Raw genomic sequence first — 27,624 nt, forward strand, 5'->3', positions numbered from 1 at the left:
ACAAGATGGAAGCTTTAAGCCATTTTCATTCTTCCAGTCTTCAGATCACTGGACACCAAAGCAGTCTGAAGGGTCAACTCAGAGAGGTCTCTCAAAAGACTTATTCAGCAGTTTCTCATGCCAAGACCATGGGTAGGAGAAGAGAGGTAATGGAAACATCTTTGTTGACCCTACTGCATTGAGGAACCTTTGAACTAAAGAACAGACCCACAAGAGAGACAGTTAGAGCAAAATCCAGTCCTCCATATTTTCTAGTCATATGTTTGATTCTTTTTTATATATTATAAAATAAAAATATACCTAGATGCTTGGTCATAAGCTTTTGCCCCGTTTATATTTGTACTAGGATTTTAGAAAGTGTCTTAGATTGATAAAAAAGAGATATTATAACAGCTTATCTTTTCTCTCAGATATATCATTGTCAAAAATGGTAGCTAGTATTAGAGCTGCTGAGAGCAGACAGCAGAAACAGAAATGACCCAGTAGCCTATGTTTGTTAATGAACAGTGCACTTATAAAATATGAATGACATATATACTGTGAATTAATATATTTCTAATTTTGCCAGCTGTCAGCTAGGGTCTTGTGCCCGGAGTTGTCTCCTCCCTTCAGTTCTCATCTGGGGTGAATGCTTGTGGAAAGGGTGGCTGTGGATTGGCCCCTTTTTACATCTTCCTCTTCCTTAATGCGGAAGTCCCTTCTATGACTGCTTCAGCAGCTGCTCCAACCAGCTGAAGTCCTTGCCTGCACCATCTGCAAAGTCATCCCACTGTGCATCAGTAGTGCAGCACGTACGCAAGATTGTGCAGGACTTGAAGACCACAACAATATATTAGCATAAAGTAGTGGTCAGCAAGGTTCTGGGGCTGCAGGCAAGATTAACCTGGCTTGAGTCCCAGCTAGAGAAATGCTTCAGACCCAGCCCCCTGCCGCTACTTCTCCCAGTTGCCTGGCCAGTTCTTCAGGCTGGATCCAATGTCTCTGTAGACCATATGTTGTTCACCCTAGAAAGGATCCAAAACTGTGTTTTGCTTGTAACTTTATTTACTCTTGGTTGGATTCTAAGAAAGAATATTTGGTAGCTGCTGCTGCTAGATAGATTTCACTTTGTGGCATATATGTTCCCAACCAAGAATTCATCTAGTTACTTTGCCTATGATGAATCTTATTGTGATTCCCATATCTACAGTTTTGCTGACAATACAGAAACAAAGTACAAAATTGACAAAAGAGAAACCCAAGTGTTCTGACTGCAAGGTTGCTACTGAGCCACCGAGACAGGTAAACATGTGGTTTCACAACATTGTCAAAGCAATGAAACACCTGTACTGGCAAACCACCAAGAAACAACTCAGTGACATTGAGGCCTCTCAGAGTCAAGCTGTACTCCGGGAGTTTTTCTTTCCTTCATATCAACCTCTTGAGAGGGCCAGAAATCAGCTTCTTGAGAAGGTCAGAGGTGAAAAAGGTATCTCACCACAATGCGGTACAAAATAAAGTTGAGAGCTCACCACACTAACCACAAAATGTTCTAGCATTGGGCCAATCACAGTAAAGGGTAATCCAAATTTGGTCCTAAATTCTGCTTAGATGCGAATAAATTTGAGCCAAAATTTGAGCAAGGTGTGCAGATCTTAGGGTTCTCATAGAAGCGTACTGCTGGGGGAACAGATAATTTAGAAGCTTTGTGGGTAGTGCACGACCAATGACTTAGCTGATCTGCTCCAGGCATCAGCTTTAAAGGTGTCTTTAGAAATTGCGCATAAGAAGTAACAAGGCTTGAGCATGCTGTATTGGATTTTGTGAGTATACTCTGTTTATTCCTTTTCTCTTAAATAAACTAAAGCTTCCTTCAAAGATCTGCATGTCTATCTTGAAATAAGTTATACCACTCAACCCATTACGGGTACGACACTTATGAAGGGCTAGCATATTTTTAGCATACCTAAATATGCTCCTGTATGATTTTTCATAATACTAACGGTAATGCTAGGCCATGTTATTTTGAATTTGTTGGTGCTTTATTGTCTCAGCCTAGCACAGAACTACATGCAGCTGACGGACTGACCATATGATCAAAATATTCAATTTTAATGAGGTTTTTTGGTTTTTTTAAGTGGAGTTAGCAGCACTTACAACCTCTTTGCTGCAAGGGGACCCATTCCTCTGTTGTTTCTAGGCAGGAGGCTGTCTTCTTCTTTGCTCTTTAGGCCATTATCTAAAGGCCCCTGAAGTCAATGGAAAGATTCCCATTACCATCAAATGTCTTTGGATTAGTTCATTAGTGGCATTCTACTATAAGAAGAAAATTCAGCTACCCTCATGTTACCCACAGATTAATGATCTGGTTGAGATTCATAGATTCATAGATGTTAGGGTCAGAAGGGACCTCAATAGATCATCGAGTCCAACCCCCTGCATAGACAGGAAAGAGTGCTGGGTTTAGATGACCCCAGCTAGATGCCTATCTAACCTCCTCTTGAAGACCCCCAGGGTAGGGGAGAGCACCACCTCCCTTGGCAGCCCATTCCAGACTTTGGCCACTCTAACTGTAAAGAAGTTCTTCCTAATGTCCAGTCTAAATCTGCTCTCTGCTAGCTTATGGCCATTATTTCTTGTAACCCCCAGGGACGCCTTGGTGAGTAAAGCCTCACCAATTCCCTTCTGTGCCCCCATGATGAACTTATAGGCAGCCACAAGCTCGCCTCTCAACCTTCTCTTGCGGAGGCTGAAGAGGTCCAGGTGCCCTAGTCTCTCCTCATAGGGCTTGGCCTGCAAGCCCTTAACCATACGAGTGGCCCTTCCCTGGACCCTCTCCAGGTTGTCCACATCCCTCTTGAAGCGCGGCACCCAAAATTGCACGCAGTATTCCAACTGCGGTCTGACCAGCGCCCGATAGAGGGGAATTATCACCTCCTCGGTTTGATTCGTCATGCATCTGCTGATGCACGATAAAGTGCCATTAGCTTTTCTGATGGCTTCGTCACACTGATGACTCATGTTCATCTTGGAGTCCACTAGGACTCCAAGATCCCTTTCCGCTTCCGTGCCGCCAAGCAGGTCATTTCCTAGGCAGTAGGTATGCTGGACATTTTTCCTCCCTAGGTGCAGCACTTTGCATTTCTCCTTGTTGAATTGCATTCTGTTGTTTTCTGCCCATATGTCCAACCTGTCCAGGTATGCTTGTAGTTGTTCCCTGCCCTCCGGTGTGTCCACTTCTCCCCACAGTTTTGTGTCATCCGCAAGCTTGGACAGAGTACACTTCACTTCCTCGTCCAAGTCACTGATGAAGACATTGAAGAGTATCGGTCCAAGGACCGAGCCCTGCGGGACTCCACTGCCCACACCCTTCCAGGTCAATACCGACCCATCCACTACGACTCTCTGGGTACGAACCTCTAGCCAATTCGCCACCCACCAGACTGTGTAGTCATCCAAGTCACAGCCTCTTAACTTGTTCACCAGTATGGGGTGGGATACCGTATCGAAGGCCTTCCTGAAATCTAAGTAGACGATGTCAACCCCTACTCCTGCGTCCAGATGTTTTGTAACCTGGTCATAAAAAGAGACTAGATTAGTCAGGCATGATCTACCTGCTACGAACCCGTGCTGGTTTCCCCTCAGCATAATTTGTCCTGCCGGGCTCTCGCAAATGTGAGCCTTGATAATTTTTTCAAAGATTTTGCCAAGGATGGAGGTGAGACTGACTGGCCTATAGTTGCCCGGGTCCTCCTTCCTCCCCTTCTTGAAAATGAGGACCACATTGGCCCTTTTCCAGTCCTCCAGGACCTGGCCCGTGCGCCATAACTGTTCAAATATTACCACCAGTGGCTGTGCAATGATGTCAGCCAGTGCCTTCAGTACCCTCAGATGGAGCTCATCTGGGCCTGCTGACTTAAACGCATCCAGTTCCTCCAAGTACCTCTGCACCATCTCAGGGTCTATGCTTGGTAGTCTGGCGCCCTGGTAAGATGGTTGAGGAGAAGAGAACTATGGAGAATTGTGAATAAGAAAAGAGGAATGAGGGTTCAGAAAATTGGAGAAGCATGAAAAAAATAAAACAAGAAGATAAAAGATAAGAACATATTGGAACACAAAGAAAGCAAGGGTGTGGATACCACAGGAAATGAAAAGTGAAGAAAAAGACTCTGGTAGGCCCCAGGAGTGGCAAGAGACACACGGGTGAAAGCCTGTCATGCCCCCACACCCTGAAGCCCCCCAACGACCCCCAGTAACCACGGAGGACTCCCATCTGACCCCCAGCACAGCCAAAGCTAAGGAGAGCCTGTGGTGGGAGGGGGCTAGCACAGCTGTGGGGAGACAGCTGAGAGGAGCTGAGAAGGGTCTCGCCCCACCCCGGTTCCTACTTTGCGCAGCCCCCCAGGGAGCCACGTGACCAGAGTCACGTGAACAGGACGTGCAAACAGGCACGCTTGTCTGTCCAGCGTGTGAGTTAGCATGGGCCAGCGTGCGAGTTAGCATGGCAGTTTGCATAGGAGGGCAAGCAGGAGAGCCTAAGGCTCCAGGCACTGAGCCATAGCCAAGCATCTGCACAGTAGTAGCCAGACTACTACAAGGATCATGGTGGGTGGGACACGTCACACCCTGAGGCTCCCCCACTGCACCTGGTCTCCCCTGCTCTGACACCACCAGGGTCTCCACCCAAACGGAGCCCATGGTTCCGGCCTATACCCAAACGGAGCCTGTGGTCCCTGCTCTTGCCCAGACAGGGCCCATGGCCCCAGCCTCCACTCAGACAGAGCCGCTGGCTCCAGGCAGCTGTGTTAGGGAGCATTCATACCTCTCCTTGTGGGGTGTGCTCAATGGTGGAGTCCCTGGAGTGCCAAATTAGGGAACTCCAGTCAACAGTCCAGTGACTGCACTCTATTAGAGACATGGAGCAGGAGCTGGACTCTTACTTTCAGGCTCTCCACCCGATGGCTCATGACAGAATGGTGGAAACAAGGAACTGCCATGAAGTCCAGCCTGGGGTTGCCTGGACAACAGTTGTCTCTGGTCCAAAGAGCCACAGCACCAAGGTTACCACTCCCCTGGAGTTGCACAACCACTTTGCACCTCTTGCATCAATGGAGCCAGCCATTCCACTGGCTCCAGCATGCAAGGACACAGGGCCACCAGCACCTGCACCTAGAAGAAGATGCAGAGTTATCATGGTGGGTGACTCCCTTTGTAGGAGGACTGACTGACATCTGTTGCCCTGACCCCCTAGCCCATGAGGTCTGTTGCCTGCCCGGAGCTCATGTCTGGGATGTGACAGAGAATCCCCAAATTCATCTGGCCCTCCAACCACCATCCCATCCCATGCTACTCAACCATGTGGGCACCAATGGTATGGCATGGAGAAGTCCAGGCCAGTTCATGTGTGACTACAGGGCTCTGGGAGCTGGGCTCAAGGGTCTGGGGACACAGATAGGTTTTTCTTCAATCCTCCCTGTCACAGGATATGGGCTCCGGAGGGATAGGTGTATCGGTGAGGTGAATAGAAGATTCTGGCAATGCTGCCATTGTGGGGGGTTTGGCTTCCTTGATGATGGTCCACACTTCAGAGAGAGCAGACTGTTAGGAAGGGTTGGCCTCCACCTCACCTGGAAAGGGAAGAAGCTTTTCTCAGCCAGAATGGCTGACCTTCTTGAAAGGGCTTTAAACTGAGACTGCTGAGGGATGAGTAGTCTACTAACAGTTGTAGTTCTAGCCCAGGTCATTTCAGCCATACTACCAATCACTTGGGCAGCCCAAGAGAACCTGCTCTGGTGACAACCCAAGGAAAGGTCTCGCTTCACCCCTCAGGGAAGCATTGGGCTTCTCATGGCAGACTTAACTGCCTGTACACAAATGCCAGGAGTTTGGGAAATAAGCATGAGGAACTGGCCCTTTTCCTACGTGAAAATGGCTATGACCTTGTATGGATTATGGAGACCTGGTGGAACTCTGTCTATTATTGGTCAGTGGCAGTAGAGGGTTACACCTTGTACAGGAGAGACCATGTAAGGAAGAGGGGTGGGAGTGTTGCTCTCTACATCAAGGATCAGTTCACCTCCCTGCAGATTGAGATCCAAACCAGGAAGGGCATCTTGAGAACCTCTGGGGCAACCTATGAGAACATAAGGAGTGACATACTTGTAGGAGTTTACTATAGACCTCTCCACCAAGAGGAAGTACTTGATCGGAAATTCATTAGGGAATTGGTCAAGGCCGTGTACTCCTGATGCATGATCATCATGGGGGACTTCAACTTCCCTAACATTTCTTGGGATAAGTCCACGGCCAAATCTGAGAGGTCACATAGCTTTTTCATGTGCATTAATGACCTCTACTTAACCCAGCAGGTCTATGGGCTGAGTAGGAGAGAGGCATTGCTTGATCTGGTCCTGGCCAAAGGGGAGGACCTGGTGAGTGATCTGTGGATGGAGGAGAAGCTTGCTGGCAGTGACCATGACTTGATCACTTTCTTAGCTCATCAAAGAGCAGGCAAACCCCTCAGTAAAACAGAAGTCCTTAACTTTGGGAAGGCTGACTTTTACAAACTGAGAGAATTGGTCAGTCAGGCAATCAGAGGCCATATTCCCCCAGAAAAGGGAGTACATGAGGAATGGTCAGCTCAAAAACATAATCCTTGAAGCAAAGCCATACTATCTGACAAGAAATGCAGTCAACGAGCAAGGAAGCCCCCAAGGCTGAATAAGGAACTGTTGGACCTCATTAAGTTCAAAAGAGTAGCCTACACCAGCTGGAAAACAGGAAGCATTACCAAAGAGGATTTACTGTGCACTTGCCAACACCTGTAGAGAGTGGTTGAGAAAAGCCAAAGCACAAACCAAACCCAGGCTAGCTATGGGAATCAAGGACAACAAAAAGACCTTCTTCAGATATGTGGGAAGTCAGAAAAAGAACAAAGATAGCATTGGGTCCCTGCGAGATCCAACAGGGCAACTGACAGCCAAGGCCCAGGAAAGGGCCAATCTCCTAAATGAATTTTTTGCATCAGTTTTTCACCTTCCCAAGGGGATCATATTGTTAGGAATGGCACAAACCAATCCAGAAGCAGGTGACAGGCCCAAAATCAATGTGGATTAGGTGAGGGAACACCTTGAGAAACTGGACATTCACAAGTCTGCAGGCCCAGATGGAATGCACCTGAGAGTCTGGAATGCACCTGAGAGTCTTGAAAGAGCTCACAGAAATCATTGGCAGAGAGACTTGAAAATTTGTGGTGCTCGGGTGAGGTCCTGGATATCTGGAAAAGAGCCAACATGGTCCTGACCTACAAAAAAGGGAGGAGGGATGACCCAGGGAACTATAGACCAATCAGTCTGACATCCATCCTTGGAAAAATCCTGGAGAAACTTGTCAATGGATCCATCAACACCAGACTAACAGAAGGCAAGCTTCTAAATGCCAGCCAACATGGCTTTGTGACTGGCGGGTCTTGCCTGACCAATCTCATTTCCTTCTATGACCAGGTAACATGTGCCCTGGAAAAGGGAGATAACGTGGATGTCATATATCTGGATTTCAAGAAAGCCTTTGACCTAGTTCCCCATGATGTCCTCATGGTTAAGCTGGGGAACTGTGGCCTTGATCATCATATGGTCCAATGGCTGGGCAACTGGCTATGGGATTGGACCCAAAGAGTACTAGTTGACGGGAGTAAATCAGCATGGTGCATGGTGACCAGTGGAATCCCTCAGGGCTTGGTATTTGGGTCGGTACTCTTTAATATCTTCATAAATGATCTGGATTTGGGAGTGAGATGTGAACTGGCCAAGTTTCCAGATGATACCAAAATTATGGGGGAGGCCAGTTACACTGCAGGACAGGCTAGGGATACAGGCCGACTCGGACACACTGTCAAGGTGGGCTGACCGAAACCTGATGGCCTTCAATGCAGAGAAGTGCTGCACCTCGGTAGGAAGAACCCCCAACATACTTACAGGCTCAGAAGTACTACGCTCGCTAGGACCATGACCAAAGGGACTTGAGAGCCTTGACTGACCAAGAGATGAATATAAGCCACCAATGTGATGCTGTGTCTGGCAAAGCTAACCAAATTCTGGCATGCATCCACCAATGCATCTCAAGCAAAACCAGGAAAGTCATCCTTCCACTTTACTTGGCCCTGGTGAGATCGCAGCTAGAGTACTGCATCCAGTATTGGGCCCGCCACTTCAGGAAAGATGTGGAGAAGTTTGAGAGAGTCCAGAGGAGAGCCACATATATGATCCAAGGCCTGGAAGGCAGGCCGTATGAGGAGAGGTTGAGGGACTTGGGACTCTTCAGTCTGGAGAAGAGAAGGCTCGCGGGGGACTTGGTGGCAGCCTACGATTACATAAGAGGGGTGCATCAGGACCTGGGAGAACAGCTGTTCACCAGAGCTTCCCAAGGGATGACAAGGTCTACTGGCCATAAACTCCAAGAAGGCCGATTTAGTCTAGACATAAATAAAAAAAAGCTCTTTACGGTGCGTGAGTCCAGGGTCTGGAACAAACTTCCCCCAGAGGTGGTGCAAGCACCTACTCTGGACTCTTTCAAAAAACAGGTGGATATATTTCTTGCTGGGGTCCCTTGATCCTAGCTGACTTCCTACCTATGGTGGGGGGGCTGGACCCGATGATCTCATGAGGTCCCTTCCAGCCACTAATGTCTATGAAAAAAGACAAAAAAGAATATGGTAAATTGTACTTAAATAGGAAACAAAGGAAATGATTTTAGAATGAAGGAAAAGACACAAGACAAGGAAAAAACACATGAAACATAACTAAAAAAAGAAAGGGCACATGCTGCACAAACTAGAAAGAGGAAATCCAGAGCAGAGAAAAGAATGAGAGATGGAGATGAAAGGAGGGGAGGAGAAGGGGTCAAAAGTGAATAACAGAAGACAGAAATCATGAAAAATGTATTAGTAAGAGGCTTCGTAGCTTGAATCATTTTGCAGTGCAGAGGGATATTTAAAATACTCAGATGGGATTGCTCCCATGGAAGTTAGTGCCATTGGGGTCCCCTACACGTGCCGGGAGCCTGCTCTGATGCACTGTAATTCCAGTACGTCGGAGCTGACTTGATTAAGATTGAGTCTGCTGGAGCATGGAAAGTAATGCGCTCCAGTAGCCTCCAGCGCCGCATGTATCAGCGTCCCCACACCAAAAAATGGTGGTAGGGCGCTTTAAACTAAAGTTTGTTCAACTAAAGCTCCGGGAGCTTTTAATTAGTGTGGCTTTAGTAGCTGTGCTAATTAAAGCGCCCCCGCATTCCTCCTGAGCATGTGTATACATGCTCATTGAGCCTGGGGAAAAGATGGGCCCTGTTTTATCTCCTTCTGCCAAGTGTAGCAGTCTCTATTTTGACTGCCATTAACTTTTATGTAAACAATTAGACCACTGATGAACCTGAATAAAATCCAGCTCTTAGCTGTTTGTGTTGAATTGCTTCATCCTACCAGTGATGAGCACGTATTCTTTCTAACTGGCCAGCCCAAGTACAAATGCTTGATTTTTCTCCCATTTACACTCCCTTTTACATTGTTGGGAAGAGAATCATAGTGTGTTATCAGTCTTTCAAAGTAAGGGAATGGCCAGGTCACACACTCATGAGTTTTATCTTTGTTTCAATCAATTTAAAATAAATAAGTTCAACATAAGGGCAAAGAGCAAGAGTACCAGCAAGTAACAATTCAGTAAAAAAGGCAGCATTATGTTCCAGTAGACTGTGCTAGCAAAGAGACTGAAAGCCAACCACAAGAAGTTATAATATATAAAGCAACTGACAAACCCCACCCTGAATAACTGTGTGCAACAATGAGAACTACCTAGTAGGAAAGCTATACAGAACAAACATGAATCCAACTCATTTATTTTTCCCATATAGAATTTTGGACCTTAATTAGACAAAGAGGGTGATCTTTCAGTCCTGCCCATTTTATTTATGGCCCTTGTAAAAAACATGGAGAGTGCTGAATACAGCAGTGCAGGTGCGGATCCATGAGCTGGCAGAACGATGTAGAGAGCCCTTGGAGTGTTCTGTGCATCTCTGAGCACACATGGAGGAGTGACAGGGGGGCTCTCTGAACTTCAGTACATATGTGAGGTTTGGGAAAGGGTTGGCATAGTCAGCTGATCTAAGTGAGTGGGCATAAATAAGTAGCTGATGCTTATCAGACATATTCCAGCCAAAAAATTAGTCCATTACTGGTTTGTAGCTGTAATAGGCCTCAGTTTCTTGGCAAAGTGTTGCAAACTCTCGCACCCAGCTGAGACCTACTAGGTGTTCTGGCTTCCCCATTGATTACTTCCATTACACTCTCTTGCCATGTCTTTGTTGGTATTATTATACATTTAGGAAGCAGCCCTTAGTTTCTGGAGTGATACCCAGTGTGGATCTCTCCCCTGCTTATCACAGGTCTACCCATTTTTGTCTGGCCCAATCAGTGCCTTGATTTAATGATCCTGCCAACAACTGCCTGCTGGCCTCCCAGATTCACTTCAGTCAATCGCTGTCTTGAAGCCTTATGAGGCCTAAACCAGTCTTGACTCTCCTGGCCTACAGATTAGTTCCACAGCCTTCCCATACCCACAAGCAATCTGGTCCAGCAGTTCTAGGAGTTATAATAAGCCCATGAGCAGTTCCAGGGCTTTAACAAGCCAAACTAGTGATGTGAAGGAGTAGGCTGATGAAAAAATGCAACATGCAACAGGTCTGAGCCTATCTACCTAGCCTTTCAATAACCTTCCTCCTTAGCCTACTCAAGGTATCTTGCTACCTCCTCTCCAGCTGGTGCATGTTGTGGGGACTGGAAGCCCACATTCAGAAAGTCCTGGCACAGTGCTTGGAACCCTCAGACCTGCTCCCACATACACCCAGGCCTGACAGCCCTCAAATCCAGAAATGTACTCCATGCCTTCATGCTTGGCACCCTCCGTAGCCTCATATTTTCCCCAAATTAGCCACCCCATGGCTCATGGACTCTCTTGCCCAGAAGGTAAGAAATAAACATGAAGACTTCAAAAGGAACATAACTCAGCAACAAAGGGACCTTTTTCCTTAGCTTTGCTGCAGATACAGCCTATAACCTGATTCACTTTGTAGTCCCTAGGAAAGCAGTCCTTTGCGGGAAGCTCTTTTCCCTACGACAGTATGGGCAATAATGCACTGCTCTGATTCTGGGGCCTGGTTTATACAGGCAGTCCACGACTTACAATGTTTTGAGTTACAATGTTTTGCACTTACAATGTTTATAAATTGACACTCTGTTTCAACTTTATGAAGTCAGTTTCGACTTTACAACACTTGATCTGATGTGATGCCACGCTAGTGAACAAGTTTGCTGTGTCGCTCATCTCACTGGAGAACATCTGTCCAAACTTCCTTGGACACTTCTTTAAGAAAGCAGACAAGACTCCAGAAGAACCTGCAGCTAAGACTCCTGAGAAGACTCCAGCCAAGAACCATTCAAAAAGTCCAACCAAGAGCCTTTCAAAAAGTCCACCAAAGTCACCTCAAAGTACTTCCAAATCAATATGATTGCTATTTACAATATAAATACACTAATGTAGCTATATTAGTCATCTGTAATTGATTGAGTACAAAATTTGGGGGTATTTTTAGTGAAAATAGGGTATTGGGCCTTGGTTCAGGAGCAAATGCCCCATTTATAACGTTGTTTCTTATGACAAAATTGGTTCCAAGTTACAACGTTTTGACTAAAGACATGGTTTTCAGGAACCAATTGTGTCGTAAGTCCGAGGACTGCTTGTACCCATAATAAGGGTTAGGGTTCTTTGTTACAATAGCCTACAGGAGTAGGGATTTCTTCCACCTTCTCCTAACACCTGCACTATTTACTTAGGCTGAGAATATAGAAATCTATTTTATCCTAATTGTGCTTAGAAGAGCAGAGCCCATTCTGACCAACAGCCACAGTTGTGCCAAATACATGTAGTGCTTGGATTTATAGAACCATGCAAGCAAGCTAAGGAAGTACAGATTGAATGAATGGACTGTAAGGTGGGCAGAAAACAGGCTAGATCATTGGGCTCAAAAGGTAGTAATCAATGGCTTGATGTTTAGTTAGCCACTGGTACCAACGGACTACCTGAGGGGTCAGTCCAATAACTTCACCAACTGGAAGATGGCATGGAATGCACCCTCAGCAAGTTTGTGAATGATGCCAAGGTGGGTAAAGTAGTAGATATGTTGGAGGGTAGGGCGAGGATTCAGAGAGATCTAGAGAAATTAGAAGATTGGACCAAAAGAAATTTCACGAAGTTCAATAAAGTTAAGTGCAAAGTCCTGTACTTAGGAGAGAATAATCCCATGCACCGGTAGAGGCTGGGGATTGACTGGCTAAGCACAAACTCTGCAGAAAAGGACCTGGGGGCTGCAGTGAACAATAAGCCAAATATGTATGCCCTTGTTGTGAAGAAGGCTAATGGCATACTGGGCTGCATTAGTAGGAGTGTTTCCTGAAGATTGAGGGAAGTGATTATTTCTCTCTACTTAGCATTGGTGGGGACACATATGGAGTATTGTGCCTAGTTCTGGGCCCCCCAACTATGGAAAGGATGTGGACAAATTGGAGATAATTCAGTGGAGGGCAACAAAAATGATTAGTAATGTGATGTGATGTGGAACATGACTTCTCAAAAGAGGCTGAGGGAACTAAGCTTATTTAGCTTACAGAAGAGAAGACTGAGAGGGGATTTAGTAACAGCCTTCAACAGCCTGGGTGGTTCCAAAGAGGATGGAACTAGACTATTCTGGCTGTGTGTGCTGGTGGCTGGGGGAGGTGGGGATGGTGCACAAGATGCTGGAATCCCATCAAGCCTGAGCTTCCACAAGCCTACCTGGAATTCCACAGTCCCCACCACCTTCTCTGGTCACCAGACATGTACACGTCCATGATTTTCTTATCCACAGTGGGACAATTTGCCCCAATCAAGCTAATATATATTGGAGGTAGTCTAAGATGCCACACTCAATTTTTTACATGAAAGAAAATTGGGCACATGTACATGGTGACATCATTATATTAGACAAATGATGATTTCTCATCATTTTTGTCACATGTACATGGTCCCACCATAACGTGTACAAGTGCCCTGGGAGGATAGTAAAAGACTATCAGGTTACCCAGAGAGGTGGTGGAATCTCTATCCTTGAAGGTTTTTAAGACCTGGCAAAGCCTTGTCTGGGGTGATCTAGTTGGGAATGGTCCTGCTTTGAGCAGGGGGTTGGACTAGATGACCTCCTGAGGTCCCTTCCAACCCTAATGTTCTATGATTCTATGCTTTAGCATCCAGTCAGCTCTTTGTGGTGGACACAAGAGTTAATGAAAACCTGGCACAACACTACATACAAGGGTCCAGCTCTGCATGAAGTGCTAAAACTGTGCTCATTCACATACATTTTTAGCACAATGTAATTTCCCAGCATGCATATACCAGCTTTCTGTGAAGTTGGTTTATTCACTTTGGCAGTCAAATCACAATGCTAAAATAAAATAATAAATTAAAACAATAACAGTGAAGCTGCAGTGGAAGATTTTCAAACATATGTCACCGGTGGATTCAGTTTCTCAGTCTTTATATTTTCTATTACATTCATACTGCATTTCTTTTCTCTTTTCTTACATCTTTCTGTTTCTCTCTAAGTCATCCACATGAACATCTGCATAGAATGCCTCTGAGCCCCTGTCATGTTCATTCTTATTTCCTCTCAACTGCCCCCAGGTTTATTTTCATGGTTGGAAAGATCTGTAATGCCTTATTTTTCAGTTGTGCTATCCTTGAACCCAACTTCTCTTGTGTCAGTAATACACAAATAACATACGCATCTTTTCCCTCCAACATCAGTTTGTTAGCTTCTCGTAGGGAGTAAGGCAAAGCCAGGAAAATCAGCTTCTTGGAAACCTCATCCTATTTCCTATTTCCAAATCCCCAGTTCCAAGAATATACTGATGCCAGGTAAAAGATTTTAAACTAAATTAAAAATATCAAACTATGTCAAACTCTGGCTTTACTCGGTTTCATCACTTTGGCAGTCAGGATCAGTTCTCCTCAGGCTGCATCACATTCATCAAGGATGCTGTGTTTCATTCCACCTGATCCCCTCTCCCCAAACAAATTATAGTCTTTTGAAGAAAATGAATCACAGGTCCTTAAGGATATTTACATTTATAAAAATAATAAAATAAAAATAACCAAATAATAACAATAACAATAATAACAATAATAATAACTTAATAAAAGCAAAACAAAGAAGAATATGTTTCAGCATATATTTTTTAAAAACTCCTTCAGTTCTTGGTCAGTGGAAATGATTGGGGCGGGGGGGAGGCTTTTCATCAAAAGGCCACAAGAACAATTGTGGGCAAAAATGTGGGGAAACACACAATTCTGAAAAATAAAAGGTATTTCTTTTAATCACAACTTTTCTTCTTCTTCTTCTTCTCCTTCTCTTGTATACTTTATTTTCCCCGCTACCCATCATTAACATCGTGAAGCCACACAACTGCTTTATGGTTGATGCTTTCCAGGTCCTCACCCTGGGTGCGCAAGTGTGCTGCTCACGTGAGGAGGTGGTCAGCCCTCTGTAGTGCATCACCACACTCAACTCACATATCGGACTGTCCTTCAAGCCAATCTAATAGAGTGTGGCATTGAAGTATCCAGCTCCAGAATTAATCATGTTCAGTTTAATCTATAAATTGTGGTAGAGCTCATACCCAGATGGATAGGGTGTTGGGTTGCTTATGAAGCACTTGAGATGAGAATCAGTTTCATCCCACTTTTTGTGGTATCATTCAAGTGACCATAGGGCACTGCTCCTACTTCCACACTGTTGCAATGGTGCCCATACCTCCCATCTAAACGAGTTTCTCAAGTTTAGTCGCTTATGTACTGTTTGCTCCAAGACTTCACTTGGTGCTCCTGGTTTTGTTGGGCACGCTGACCAAACAAAGCCAAGGCCAGTTTTTGGTGGCTCCAATTGTAGGAGCCTTACCTGTGATGCAAAGTAATCTTATATGCTCATTTCTGATCCTTAGGGTGGTCAAGCATTGGAACAGGGTAGCTAGAGAAACTATGGAATCTCCATCCTTAGAATTTTTCAAAAGCAGGTTAGACAGACTTGGTTGGGATGGTTTAGTCAGGGATGATCCTGCCTTGAGCAGGGGGCTCAATGACCATGTGAGGTCCCATCTAGCCCTCCTTTCCTACAATCTTATTATTTAAGTTGTATTCTAAGGCTGCTCAGAATCAACAAAGAGATGCAAAGCAGCCAAGTTCATGACAGAAAGATTTATGTGATCTGAAGAGAAACCAGAGTATAAATCTGAACTGTAATGCTGTATGCCTCTGGCTTGACTGTGCCTATGTCATTTGTCAAGCCTATTGCTTTTTCTTCAGAGAACTTGTTGATGCTGATGAGCAATGAAGCTTTGGACCCAGTAATAAACAGTGCTCCATCTGTGGATACAGAAACCACTTTAATTATCATTACCTTCTGTTTAATACTCCTTGAGCTCAAACTTCATTCTCTCTTGTTTTTGTCATCAGTGGCAGTGTCATCAAATAATCTTCCTTTCTGCTGTGGTCTTACACACAAATATCACCAACTGAGCTGTGTCTGTTACATTCTTTGATTCATCAGATTGGAGGGAAAATATGTCACATTAATTCATGTCCTTTCCCAGGTGTTAGAAGGCAGTCAGTGCTTCAGCCTTCCTAGTTGCTGTATTTGCACACAATTATACATCATTAACTGAATGTTACACTGAAAATACAGTGTAATTTTCCTTTCACTTATACTCCTTTCCTTACACTAGTTTTAAATCAGCACAATTTCATTCATTGCAGTAGAAATGTAATTTATCTGTGTGGGTAAGCAAAAGGAAAAATCAGGTCCTTAATCTTTTGAGCCTGCTTTTGAGTTGTTTAAGCTAGGGCTTCATTCATGACTGCCCCATCCACAAATACCCTACTGCAGCTTGCAAGTACATTGTGAAAGCTGCCCCCAAGCATAGCTTTGTATTCCCTTAATGGAGAAAGGTAGTTAGTCATATTAGTCTGAAGATAGGCAGAAAGCAGGGCACAGTGTGGCAACTTACAGACTAACTTATTCAGAGAGGCATGAGATTTGTCAGTTGCTTTTCTCTTTATAGTTTTCAAATATGGCCTGCTAAGCGGATAGTTAAGTCTAGGTTCCTGCCTTTCCAATTTCTCTCGTGCTGCAGTGAAATAACATTCTAGACAATCAGGGTAGTGTTGGTCTCGCATGAGGAATATACACGCTCCTGCATAAACTTAGGCATCCAAGCTTCATGGTCCCCAAGCTTCCTGAAAGCCAACAATTGATTTATGTTTCAAAGATTCAGCTCCATGACCCAAGAGCCTAATAAGCTTGGCTATCTCAAAACCAATTACCCACAAGCCTCAACAACCTTCCCCCATTCCCTGCCAGGATCAGTGATGACTACAGTGAGGAAGGGCAGCTGCCTGAGCTTCAAATAACAGCTTTGTAATAGTCTTCTCTCTACAACACCTTACCTACAGGGTAGAAAGAGGTGCTGCAGCCCCTTGTGTCTCTAGTTTTCTATAAACAAGGCTGGCCAGTCCTGACCCTCCTTTTTCTCCCTGAGAACATAATTGATCAAAGGTATAAATGTTGCCCAGGTGTACACAGGTTTGTACGCCCCTCTCCAGTAGAGGGAATTATTGTCAGAGCAGTGTGCTGTGGAGGGACACAGCAGGCCAGTGGCCAACTCCATCCCCTATAGAGTCAGGCCCAGTCATTCAATTACTTAAGTATATACAAATTTATTATTACAACAAAACCATAAAAGGGTAAGGATATAGATATAGATACATATACATAAATATGTACAAACTTACAAAACAATAAACCCTATACAATATATATATAGACACCCAATTATTATTAAAAAATACAGGTGAACATTAAAACAACCCAGAACAAAGAATATTGATTGGGCAACCTTATAACTCTATTAATATACAAACTATTACTTCAACTTATTCACATAAAATATAAGACAGTCTACAAATATAACAAGCAATCCTTAGACTACCTGGGTGTCCTCCAGGGCAGGGGTCCCACTCCCAAGTTATCACTACAGGAAAGAAGGTCAAGGGAAAGAAAAGAAGAGGGAGACCCCAAAGTCTCCTAAGCACCCCTATCACCCAAGAGCAGCCCACGTGGTGCCCCTTCACAACCCTGACGGTCCCTCCTCTGTGGGGACCCTCTCTCCAGGGTAACTTACTACTCCCCAGTCCTGGAGAGCTGCCTCCCATCCTCCAGGTTGAGCTCTTCTCCCTGCAGGGCTTCTCTGCTGCCTGGCTCTGCTGCTGCTGGCTTAGGGCCTCATGTACAGCTGCATGTAGTGGGCACTTCGCCTTGTGCTAGGGATTGGAGTCCCAGGCAGCCTTGTGCAGCACTGGGGCTTGGGCTCCTCCTGGACTTTCTGTCACGCATTGCCTGTACTCACACCCTGGTCACTTGCCAGGGTTGCAGACCCTGCCGCCTTGAGCAGCTCCCAGGGTCTGCACACCAAATGAGGCTCAAGCCAGTGAGTCTTCAGGGCTCTTCAGGGCAACTGGCAATGCCCACTGGGCAGGTCTCCCAGCTCTTTTCTGCCCCTTCTTCTTTCTTTTCTGTTCCTTTAACATGTCTTCTCCCCATCATGCTGGGCACACAGCTCCTCTTATCTGCATCTACAATCAGGTCCAGGAGGCTCTTTCCCCCCACTCCGTGCAAGGGGTGGTGCTGCCTCCTCAGCCCTTACCTGATTGGTGGACACATTCCACCAATCAAAACGAAGATTCTCTGAGCCCATTTGAGCCGGGCTGAAGTAGCAAGCCTGCCACACTAAGAAGAGAGAGATGCAAGGAGACATAATTTATCCCATCTACAGGCCAGAGACGGAGACCTTTATCCTCCTCCTCCTATCAGCATCTCCTTGCTGCATCAATTCCAGCTGCATTACCAGCAGAGCGGTCTGTTTGTCATAGAGTAGAGGGTGCTGAAAAGGAGGGGCGGGGAGAGGGGGAGAAGAAGGAGAAAGCAAGCAAGCAAGCACATGTACCTCATGTTGGTGTCTGCAGGTCTGAGAAGCAAAATTATTTTGCTTTTCCAGTACATTATGGGACTTAACTCCATCATCTCTGATGAGAAACCATTCCCCACACTCTGCCTATAATATAGAATCATAGAGAAGTAAGGCTGGAAGGGCCTTCAGAGATCATCAAGTTCAACACCCCACCAGAGGCAGGATCATCTCTGTCCAAGCAGCTCTTTATATAACATGTATTTCCTGCATATCTTCTGATAGGTTTCTTACACATCTGCATGTTTCCTCTTATTTCAGTGCTATGTTCCCTAGCTGTATTTTAAATACTACATTAACAATCTGTTGTGTACATCCAGAGACTCAGGATCAGGTATATGGTTCTCTACTCAGTCTTAATCTCTTGGCACACTAAAAAATATTGAGACTCACTTCAGCAGAAGGAGTTATTTGCTTCTGGCCTCGCTAAAACTGAAATTAACAATAACTATACAGTTATTACTAATAATGGTCCTTCCCACCTCACATGCATAGCATGCGATTCCAGTTTTCCCTGGTTCATATCTACCCAGAGAGGCTCCTTAGACTGCAGTGGCTCACCCAGAAACATAGGCCAGACAAGCTAAAAAAATCAAGTAAAAATAAATTTCTCCTCACAGTACAGCTTTAATCAATACTCAGATGTGAGTAGAATAGAGGCATCTACTTTGATAACTGTAGATATTCCCTTTTATTCAAAAGTAGCTACATCCAGAGTTCACCTCTTCAGCTCACCTCAGCAGCAGGCAACCTGGAGGTGGGTAAAGTAGAAACCAACAGTGCTGAATGAAGCAGAAACTGAGACTTTTGGGAGCTTGAGAACATTATGTATTCTGCTGTGGGCATAGCAGTAGGAGTTCTATGTTAGCAGCTCTCTTTGCTGCTAGCATAAAATTACCGTGACAGTAAAACTGAAATTGCTAATGGGTCAGGCCCCTCCTAGGTTCAACTTCTAGCCATTTAGTGCTCATCCTATGTTATGGTAGGATACAAATTCTTGTCAGGTTCCTGGTTGTGTCAGGGTATGAGACTGAGAGATTCCATACACATGCACACACCCACTGGGTTACAGCATAAAGGACACTCAGAGACCCCTTCTGACTATTTGTATGGTAGAAGAGCAGGAGGGACAAAAGATAAGGGATGGAAAAGAAATCTCTCTAAAACCTGCCTCCCCCTCTTTTGTATCTTTGTAGGAAATACTAATTTCCTGAATTTATTCGTATACATTTCCTGAATATTTATTAAAAAAAAAAACAGGTAAAAATGATTGGGTGGGAAACAAGCTGAAGTGAGAATTGAAAATCACCCTGCAAAGCAGCATCTCAGAGCTTTGACTGCCTTTGACAGGATCCTTACTAAGCAATCAACTCTCTGTAACAGGCCTTATGTCACAGTAGGGGCACGCACAGGACTGACAGTATGCTATACCCATCACCCAGCTATCCTTGTAGCACTTATAGATTTACTATTGATCTGTTTCACATAGAATGGGATATAGTATACAGTTTATGTGCAGTGCTGATACATTACATGACTCTTGCACATTAAAATATATTTAAAATATATGTTCATGTTTCTACCATGGTCCCTCTTGGTTAAGCTTACTGTCCTAAGTGCTGTTTGCTATGTGAGAATGACAAATCTGAATAATCTGATGCTACTTCTAGTACAACTGGTTTTAGCACCACAGAACTCTTCATCACCTCCTTGATCCTCAAAAAAATGCCTAAAAACAAAGGTCCGGATTTTGATCTTGATCTGTTTTCCTGCAATATAACTCCATTGATTTCATGTTAATCTTAAATCACAACAGTGAAATCAAGTGAGATCAGTCTCCTGTATGTGAATAACGCATACATAAATATGCTGCAGCTCACAGTCCACTAGAATATACAGTGATTAAGAAATTACAATGCAAAGCCTATTTGGCAAAGCATATTGTAAACTGGAAGAACCAAAAAACTGTCAACATGTTTTAAGTACACTGGGACTCAGAAACAAGTTACATTACCTGGGTTGGGCTGAAGATACTCTATTGTCTTGGCCATTATTTCCATGACGGCCCTGCTGGTGACATCCACTTTCTGTAATGAGCAATATAAAATAAAGGAAGAAAAAGAAAAACAAAAGTGAGATTTTGCAGCAAACAGATTCTTATGTCTGTTCCTTTGAGGACTGGTGATATGGGAAGCAATTCTGCCAGCAATTCTGCTGAACTGCTCCATTTACAAACAAGCCATCCTTAAGTTGATAGGCTTTGTCCCCCCAAAATATCCCATATCCCAAAATCAATGAGAACAGACTAGTGACTCAAAGAGGAAAAGCAATGACTCTTCAAGGGGAAACATAGGTAATCCATGCAATTGTCATCTCTAGGTAGATTCCACACATTTGACCATTCAATAGCCCTATAGTTGGTCTCTTCAGCAGAAATAATTCATGTGATCCTGGCACACCAGGACATCATGCACTAATATGATGTCTAGAGATGACTAGAGACCCTCTGGGTTAAAATCCATGGGGAACACAGCACGGGGGACACAGTGGTTGCAGCCTACTACAGACTTCTGACCCAGGATCAAGAGCTTGACCAGGAGTTTTCCAGGGAATTGGCTGAGGCCGCACGCTCCCGGTGCATGGTTGTCATGGGAGACTTCAACTACCCAGACATCTTGTGGGAAGAGTGCTTGGCTAAATCCAAGTGGTCACAAAGCTTTCTCTCATGTGTGGATGAGCTCTATCTGATGCAACAAACTGACAGGCTGATGAGAGGAAAAGCGCTGCTCAACCTGGTTCTGGCAAGGGGGGATAATCTAATCAGTGACTTAATGATCAAAGGGAAGCAGGGTGACAGTGACCACAAGATGATCATCTTCACCATCTGCTGTAAAGATGGCAAGTCAGTCACCAACACAGAAGTCCTTGACTTCAGGAAAGCTGACTTTGACAAGCTCAGGAGGCTTGTCAGGGAGGCCCTAAAGGGCCACAACCCAAAGGGGAGGTGAGTTCAGGATGAGTGGTTGCTCCTCAAAGGAATGATCCTGGATGCTCAAACAAAGTCTATTCTGTCTCAGAGGAAAGGCAGCAAAAGGGCACAGCAGCCCCCATGGCTCTTCAGGGAATTAGCAGACCTCCTGTATCTAAAAAGAAATACCTACAAAAAAGCCTTTGATCTGATATCCCTTGATCACCTCTTAGTAAAATTGGCTAACTGCAGCCTCAGCCTCACCACGATCTGCTAGCTGGGGAATTGGCCCCGTGGTAGGACCCAGAGGGTGGTAGTTGATGGAAGTCAATTGTTGTGGTGCCCTGTGACCAGTGGGGTCCCCCAAGGCTCTGTCCTTGGGCCTATACTATTTAAGATCTTCATTAATGATGTGGACATTGGTGTCAGAAGTGGACTGCCCAAGTTTGCCGACAACACCAAACTCTGGGGTAAAGTGTCCACACCTGAGGATAGGAGGGTGATCCAGGCTGACCTTGACAGGCTCAGGAAATGGGCAGACGAGAACCTGATGGTGTTTAACACCAAAAAATGCAAGGTTCTCCAGCTTGGGGAGAAAAATCTACAGCATCCTTATAGGCTCGGCAGTGCTATGCTGGCTAGCACTATGGACAAAAGGGACTTGGGGGTCATGATTGACCACAAGATGAACATAAGCCTTCAATGTGATCCTGCAGCTAGTAAAGCAAGCAAAATACTTGCTTGCATTCACAGATGCTTCTCAAGCAAATCCCAGGACATCATTCTCCCTTTGTACTCAGCCTTGGTGAGGCCACAGCTGGAGTACTGTGTCCAGTTTTGGGATGCACAATTCAAAAAGCATGTGGAGAAGCTTGAGTGGGTGCAGAGGAGATCCATGCACATGATCAGTGGTCAGGAAAGCAGACCTTATGATGAGAGTCTGAGAGCCATGGTACTCTTCAGGCTGGAAAAGTGCAGGCTCAGGGGTGATCTGGTGGCTACCTAGAAGTTTATCAGGGGTACTTACCAGGATCTGGGGGAACATCTGTTCACCAGAGCGCCCCAAGGGATGACAAGGTCAAACGGTGACAAACTCCTTCATGACCGTTTCAGGCTGGACATAAGGAATAACTTCTTTACTGTCCGAGCCCCCAAGGTTTGGAAATGACTGCCGCCAGAGGTGGTTCAAGCACCTACTCTGAACACCTTCAAAAGACATCTGGATGTTTATCTTGCTGGGATCCTATGATCCCTGCTGACTTCCTGCCCCTGGGCCAGGGAGCTGGACTCGGTGATCTTCTGAGGTCCCTTCCAGCCCTAATGTCTATGAAATCTATGAAACAAAGGTCTACTGCCCATTTACTCTGCCAATGATACCAACCTCAAATGCATTTCTGTCCATTTGTCTCACAAGGACCTATGTTCTTTCTTTTTGTGAACCACGGATGTGGAATAACCTCTATAAAATCTACAAAGCCACTATGTCTTTCAAGGGTACCTATAAAACAGTGTCACCTATGAACAGTTTGGTACAAACCAATACAACTGTTACTGAATTAGCTTATTAGTGTTCATTAGCAAAAAAATTCCCAACCCAAATTCCAAATTGTGGACAAATATTTTAACACTAGTAAATCATGAATGGCAGGAGAGGACAGAGTGCCACCACCCAGTGCCCCATGTGCTGCCGCTTCACCTCTAGCCCCATGCATACCCCCCATGCTCCCCTATGTCCCCGCCCCACGTCCAGCTCCGTGAGCCTCCCCACCCCCTGTGTCCAGCCCCGTGGGCCTCCCCCACCCCTCACTACTCCCATTGCAGCCCCATGCAGCCCCCCCCAACCCTCTCCCACTCCACCCCATGCTGCCACTGGGTCCCAGGAATGAGGGCAGGGAAGGGAGCTTTCATGGCCAATGACACCTGGCAGCACACAAAATGCCCCGATTCTTGCCTCCCCTCTCCCTCTCCTCCCTCCCTTCCCACTGCCTCCTTCTCTCTGCTGGCTGTAGTTGGGGTTGGGAGCAGTGGCAGCAGCAGAGTGGGGGTGCAGAGTGGTGGTAGGGCACTGCCACCGGAACCCCTCCACTTCCCCTTCCCCCTCCCCCTCCCCTCTCTCCCTTCCTTCCTCCCCTCTTCCCCGCCACCTCTCTCTCCCTGCTGGCTGTTGTTTGGGAGAAGCAGCACTGTGACTCCCTTGCCCCCTCTGTCTGTAATGCTCCAGGTCCTTACAGCCAATTGGTATGCGCCCTCTCAGTGGCATATGCGCAGTTGGCCTGGAGCGTTACAGACAGACAGATAGACTAAGGCTTTTATTATATTAGAATTTTACAGGAATTCATTAGACCTTGAGTCCATGTGATGCCCAATGACTAGGGAGACAAGGGATCGATGTCATCACATATCACCTGCACACATTGCTCATCAACAGCTTTATTCAAAATGGAGATAGCTTCAGGCAATGTTCCAACAAACCAGGGAGCTGCCATGAACATTAGTTCTTTCCATATTTATACACCTTGGTTTATGATCATTAACATTTACTCCGCCTTTGTCCCTCCTTTGTTCCACCCATATTCCCTCCTATCTTAAGCTCCACCTCTGTTTACTGTTTACTTCATTAGCATATAATTGCCTATGCATTTCACTTATTTGCATGTCTTTTTGCCAGGAGTATATGCCTAAAACCCTGACCCCTGCTTCTTTCAGTCACTTGCAGTTTCTTGCTGATTTCTTCACCATCTCCAAGGTCTTGCTTCTGCTTATCTCCTAACGATAGCCGGTAGTCTGCATCCTGTTCTTCTTACACAATGAGCTATATATCTTACAACACTACTATATTGTTAGGAAAATGCTTGCCTAAGTGTCTTGCAATGTTACTTTTAACATACCATTCTGGCCTGTGTTTAGCAGCTTTACTAGGCCACAGGTTATAGCCTTTTATTCAGCTGCAAATCCAGTGCTCCCCAGGATCCAAATACAGTCACCCTAACAGCAATGTGCTTGTATTAGTGTTGCCCCCCAAACCTTGCCTTCTTTCCAGCCTCCACTTGATTGCATACAAAACTGTTGCATCATTCTTAAAATCAAGAAATTATATTTTCTGAGGCACGGACTACTTACTATCACATTCATAAAGTATTTTGCACAATGTAGTCCTGACCTCAATGGGATTTCTACGCACCCTGAAAATGTAAGCAAGCTATAGCATTAGTTATATCCAGTACTCATAATATAATTGTATCAAATAATGGCTTTCACACTGAGGGAGAAAATAAAAGCCCTAACTTTAAAGCTTTAAAAGCCTATCTGCTCTAGCCAGGACAACAACAGGGATCAAGTGACCCCAGTGAGGTGACTGTCCAGTCTCCTCTTGAAAACCTCCAGGGTAGCTGACTGCACCACCTCTGGAGGGAGTTTATTCCACAGTCTAGACACCCTGACTGTGAAGGAGTTTTTCTTGGTTTTAAGCCTGAAGTGGCCTTCCAGGAGTTTATATCCATTGGTCCTGGACTTCCCCAGAGGTGCCCTAGTGAACAGTTGTTCACCAAGCTCCTGATGCACTCCTGTGATATAGCGGTAAGTCACTATCAAGTCCCCTCTCAACCTTCGCTTCTTTAAGCTAAAGAGTCCCAGGTCCCTCAGCCTTCCCTAGTATGGCTTGCCTTGCAAGTCCCTGATTGTACAAGTGGCTCTTTTCTGGACCCTTTCAAGTTTTTCCACATCCTTATTGAAGTGTAGTGCCCAGAACTGGATGCAGTACTCCAACTGTGGTCTCACCAGTGGTAAGTACAATGGGAGTATCACTTCCTTAGTTTTACATGAGATGCATCAGTTGATGCATGCCAAGTGTGTTGTTTGCCCTTCTGACCACGGCATTGCACTGACAGCTCATGTTCATGTGATGGTCAATCATTACCCCTATGTCCCTTTCGGCCATAGTGCAAGTCAGGCTGTCACCTTCAAGTCTGTATGTATGTTGAGGGTTATTTGCCCCCAGATGGAGCACCTTACACTTGGAAGTGTTAAACTTCATCTGGATCCAGTGTGCCCAACTCTCTAGCCTGTCCAGGTCTGCCTGTACCAGCAACCTATCTTCTAGCATGGCCACACTGTCCCATAACTTGGTGTCATCTGTGAACTTGGCCAGTGAACTATTCACTCCCCCATCCAAATCATTGATAAAGATGTTGAAAAGCACCAGTCCAAGCACAGACCTCTGAGGGACACCGCTGGCCACTTCACACCAGGATGACACAGATCCGTTCATGAGCACTCTCTTGATCCTACCCTGTAGCCAGTTTCTCACCCACTGACCTGTCGAGCAGCTGAGCCCAAAATTTTCCAGTTTTCCCACAAGGATATCATGGGATACTAGATCAAAAGCCCTTTGGAAGTATAGGTATATAACGTCTACCTTGTATGCCATGTCCAGGTGGTGAGAGACTTGGTCAAAGAAGATGAGATTGGTAAAACAAGACCTACTGATGACAAAGCCATTCTGGCTGTTATTCAGAATCTTACCTTCTGCGAGCGTATTGCACATAGATTCTTTAATGAGCTTTTCCAGAATTTTTTGCCCGTGTCCTCCCTCTTCCCCTTCTTGAAGATGAGCACAATGTTGACCCTCTTCCAATCCTCAAGGATCTCTCCTATGTACCACAAATTATGAAAGAGCTTTGCCAGGGGTTCTGCAATGACCTCAGCCAGCTCCTTCAGCACTCTTGAATGAAGTCCATCTGGTCCTGCTGACTTATAAATGTCTAGCTTTTCTAGTTGGTATTGTACCTGCTCAGCATCCAGAGTGGGGAGGCTGTCAGTCCTGGCATGTCCCTTTGACTTTCTCCATGGTCCAATGAAATACTGAAGCAAAATGGGCCTTTAGGAGTTCATTTTTTTCCTGAATGCAGGTCACCAGGTGTCCCAAGGTGTTAAGCAGGGGTCCCACACTTCCATTTGTTTTCCTTCTACTGCCTACATACCTAAAGAAGGACTTCCTTATTGTCCTTGACTCCCATGGCTAACCTAAACTGAGTCGCCACCTTGGCTTTCCTGATCATTTCCCTACAAGTGCTGGCCACTAAAGTATAGTCCTCTTTGAAGACCATCCCAAGCTTCCACCTTTTTTTTTCTTTTTTAAAAGGACCACAATGTCCCTATTAAGCCAGGAGGGCTTGCCAGCCCTCCTGCTACCTTTCCTCTTTGCAGGAACAGTGTTCTTTTGTGCTTTGTGCTTTGAGGATCATGTCCTCACGTCCCTGAGTCCTTTTCTCAGTTACACTGCTGTAAATCTGAAGCAAGACAGTCAGTAAAGCTAAAGGGGCCTGAAGGGTCATGGGCACAGATGTAGGATGTGCTGTACTTAAGCTCTCCCATACAACCTGTGGCAGAATGCCACCTCTGTCTCTCTCCAAAAACTCTGCTCTGTGACAATTTAGTTAGTATGGGTCTTGCAGAGGGTACACACCCTATCCCATCCCTATCCTGAGTTGGATACATTTCTGAGGGAGGGGGGAAACCTGCTCCCTCTGCCTACATGACTGGCATCACATACCTGGGTGAGGGGCTTGAGCTCCCTAATGTTCTAGAGACTCTGCCAGTCTGCCCGGCAACCAGTGATGCATTTCAAATTGGTTGGCTGGCAGCCAACAGGTGCTGGCCTCCATTGGACCAGGTAAATGAGGTCATAAGGGCTACATAAATTAAGGACTGCCCAGGAGGAGGGGCAATAGCCATGATGAAAACTCAGAGAGAAGAGCTGGACCAGCTAAAACTTGCTGTCTCTGGAAACTCATGATCAATGAACTGCCTGCCTCTGGATGATTCTTGTGAATAAGCTACCTGATATCTAACTAGGTATATAGTTTGCAGTAACTCAGATGCGTGACCAAAGGCTACCCCAGCCACCCTGTTTGCTCTATAAGATTTCTCTGATATTGCTCTACTCTGTACCCTATTCCAACCCTACTCCTTGTAACCAATAATGTTCTCCTTTGTACCTAGCATAGGAGACTTATTGGGAATGGGTCTACCTTATGCCTTGGGATCCCCTTGGTTCGGATGACTAAGGGAGACCACTATTTGTGCTTCAGACTGAGGGAAGCACCCCAAGTTCTTGAAGTGAGTTGAGTATCCTCGAGGGCTACTAGGCCTGTGTTTCCCAGGGAGCACAGTGCCAAGATCAGGCCAGTCCCTGGGTGATGGCAGCTATACCCCCAGGTTAGCAGGTGTGCTCCAGGAAGGGGGTCAGCCAAACATGACGCACCCCCAGGGAGGCACTTAGAGCCTGGAATGTGGCTGGGCACAGTAAGGTGGGTGGCTCAGTGCAGGAGCACTCCCTACCTATTCAGATTCTTCTTGGAAACTTTAAAAACAAACATCCCACAACCTCCCTAGACCGTTTGTTCCATTGTCCTACTCTTCTTAAAGTTAGGGATTTTCCTGTGAGATTTCATCTAAATCTGCTTTGCTACAGCTTAAACCTGCTCTCCGTTTCACAATTTTTCTCCCTCTTCTTTACAGC

General features: G+C 45.5%; 1 protein-coding gene across 8 annotated transcripts in view; it reads right to left on the minus strand.

The window, feature by feature from the left end:
- The window catches only part of SH3GL2 (SH3 domain containing GRB2 like 2, endophilin A1), a 266,462-nt gene that overhangs the window by 22,170 nt on the left and 216,668 nt on the right, over positions 1–27,624 (minus strand). For 6 of the 8 annotated variants that reach the window (XM_059724690.1, XM_014604843.3, XM_019483681.2 and 3 more), the window contains one exon: positions 20,151–20,223. In XM_059724690.1, coding sequence (XP_059580673.1) covers positions 20,151–20,223 — 73 coding nt within the window. Of the gene's footprint in view, positions 1–18,115; positions 18,888–20,150; positions 20,224–27,624 lie in introns of those variants that run through there. The other 2 variants (XM_019483686.2, XM_019483685.2) reach the window with 2 other exon arrangements.

The sequence above is a fragment of the Alligator mississippiensis genome, chromosome 3 (genome assembly GCF_030867095.1).
Source record: "Alligator mississippiensis isolate rAllMis1 chromosome 3, rAllMis1, whole genome shotgun sequence".
Lineage (NCBI taxonomy): Eukaryota > Metazoa > Chordata > Crocodylia > Alligatoridae > Alligator > Alligator mississippiensis.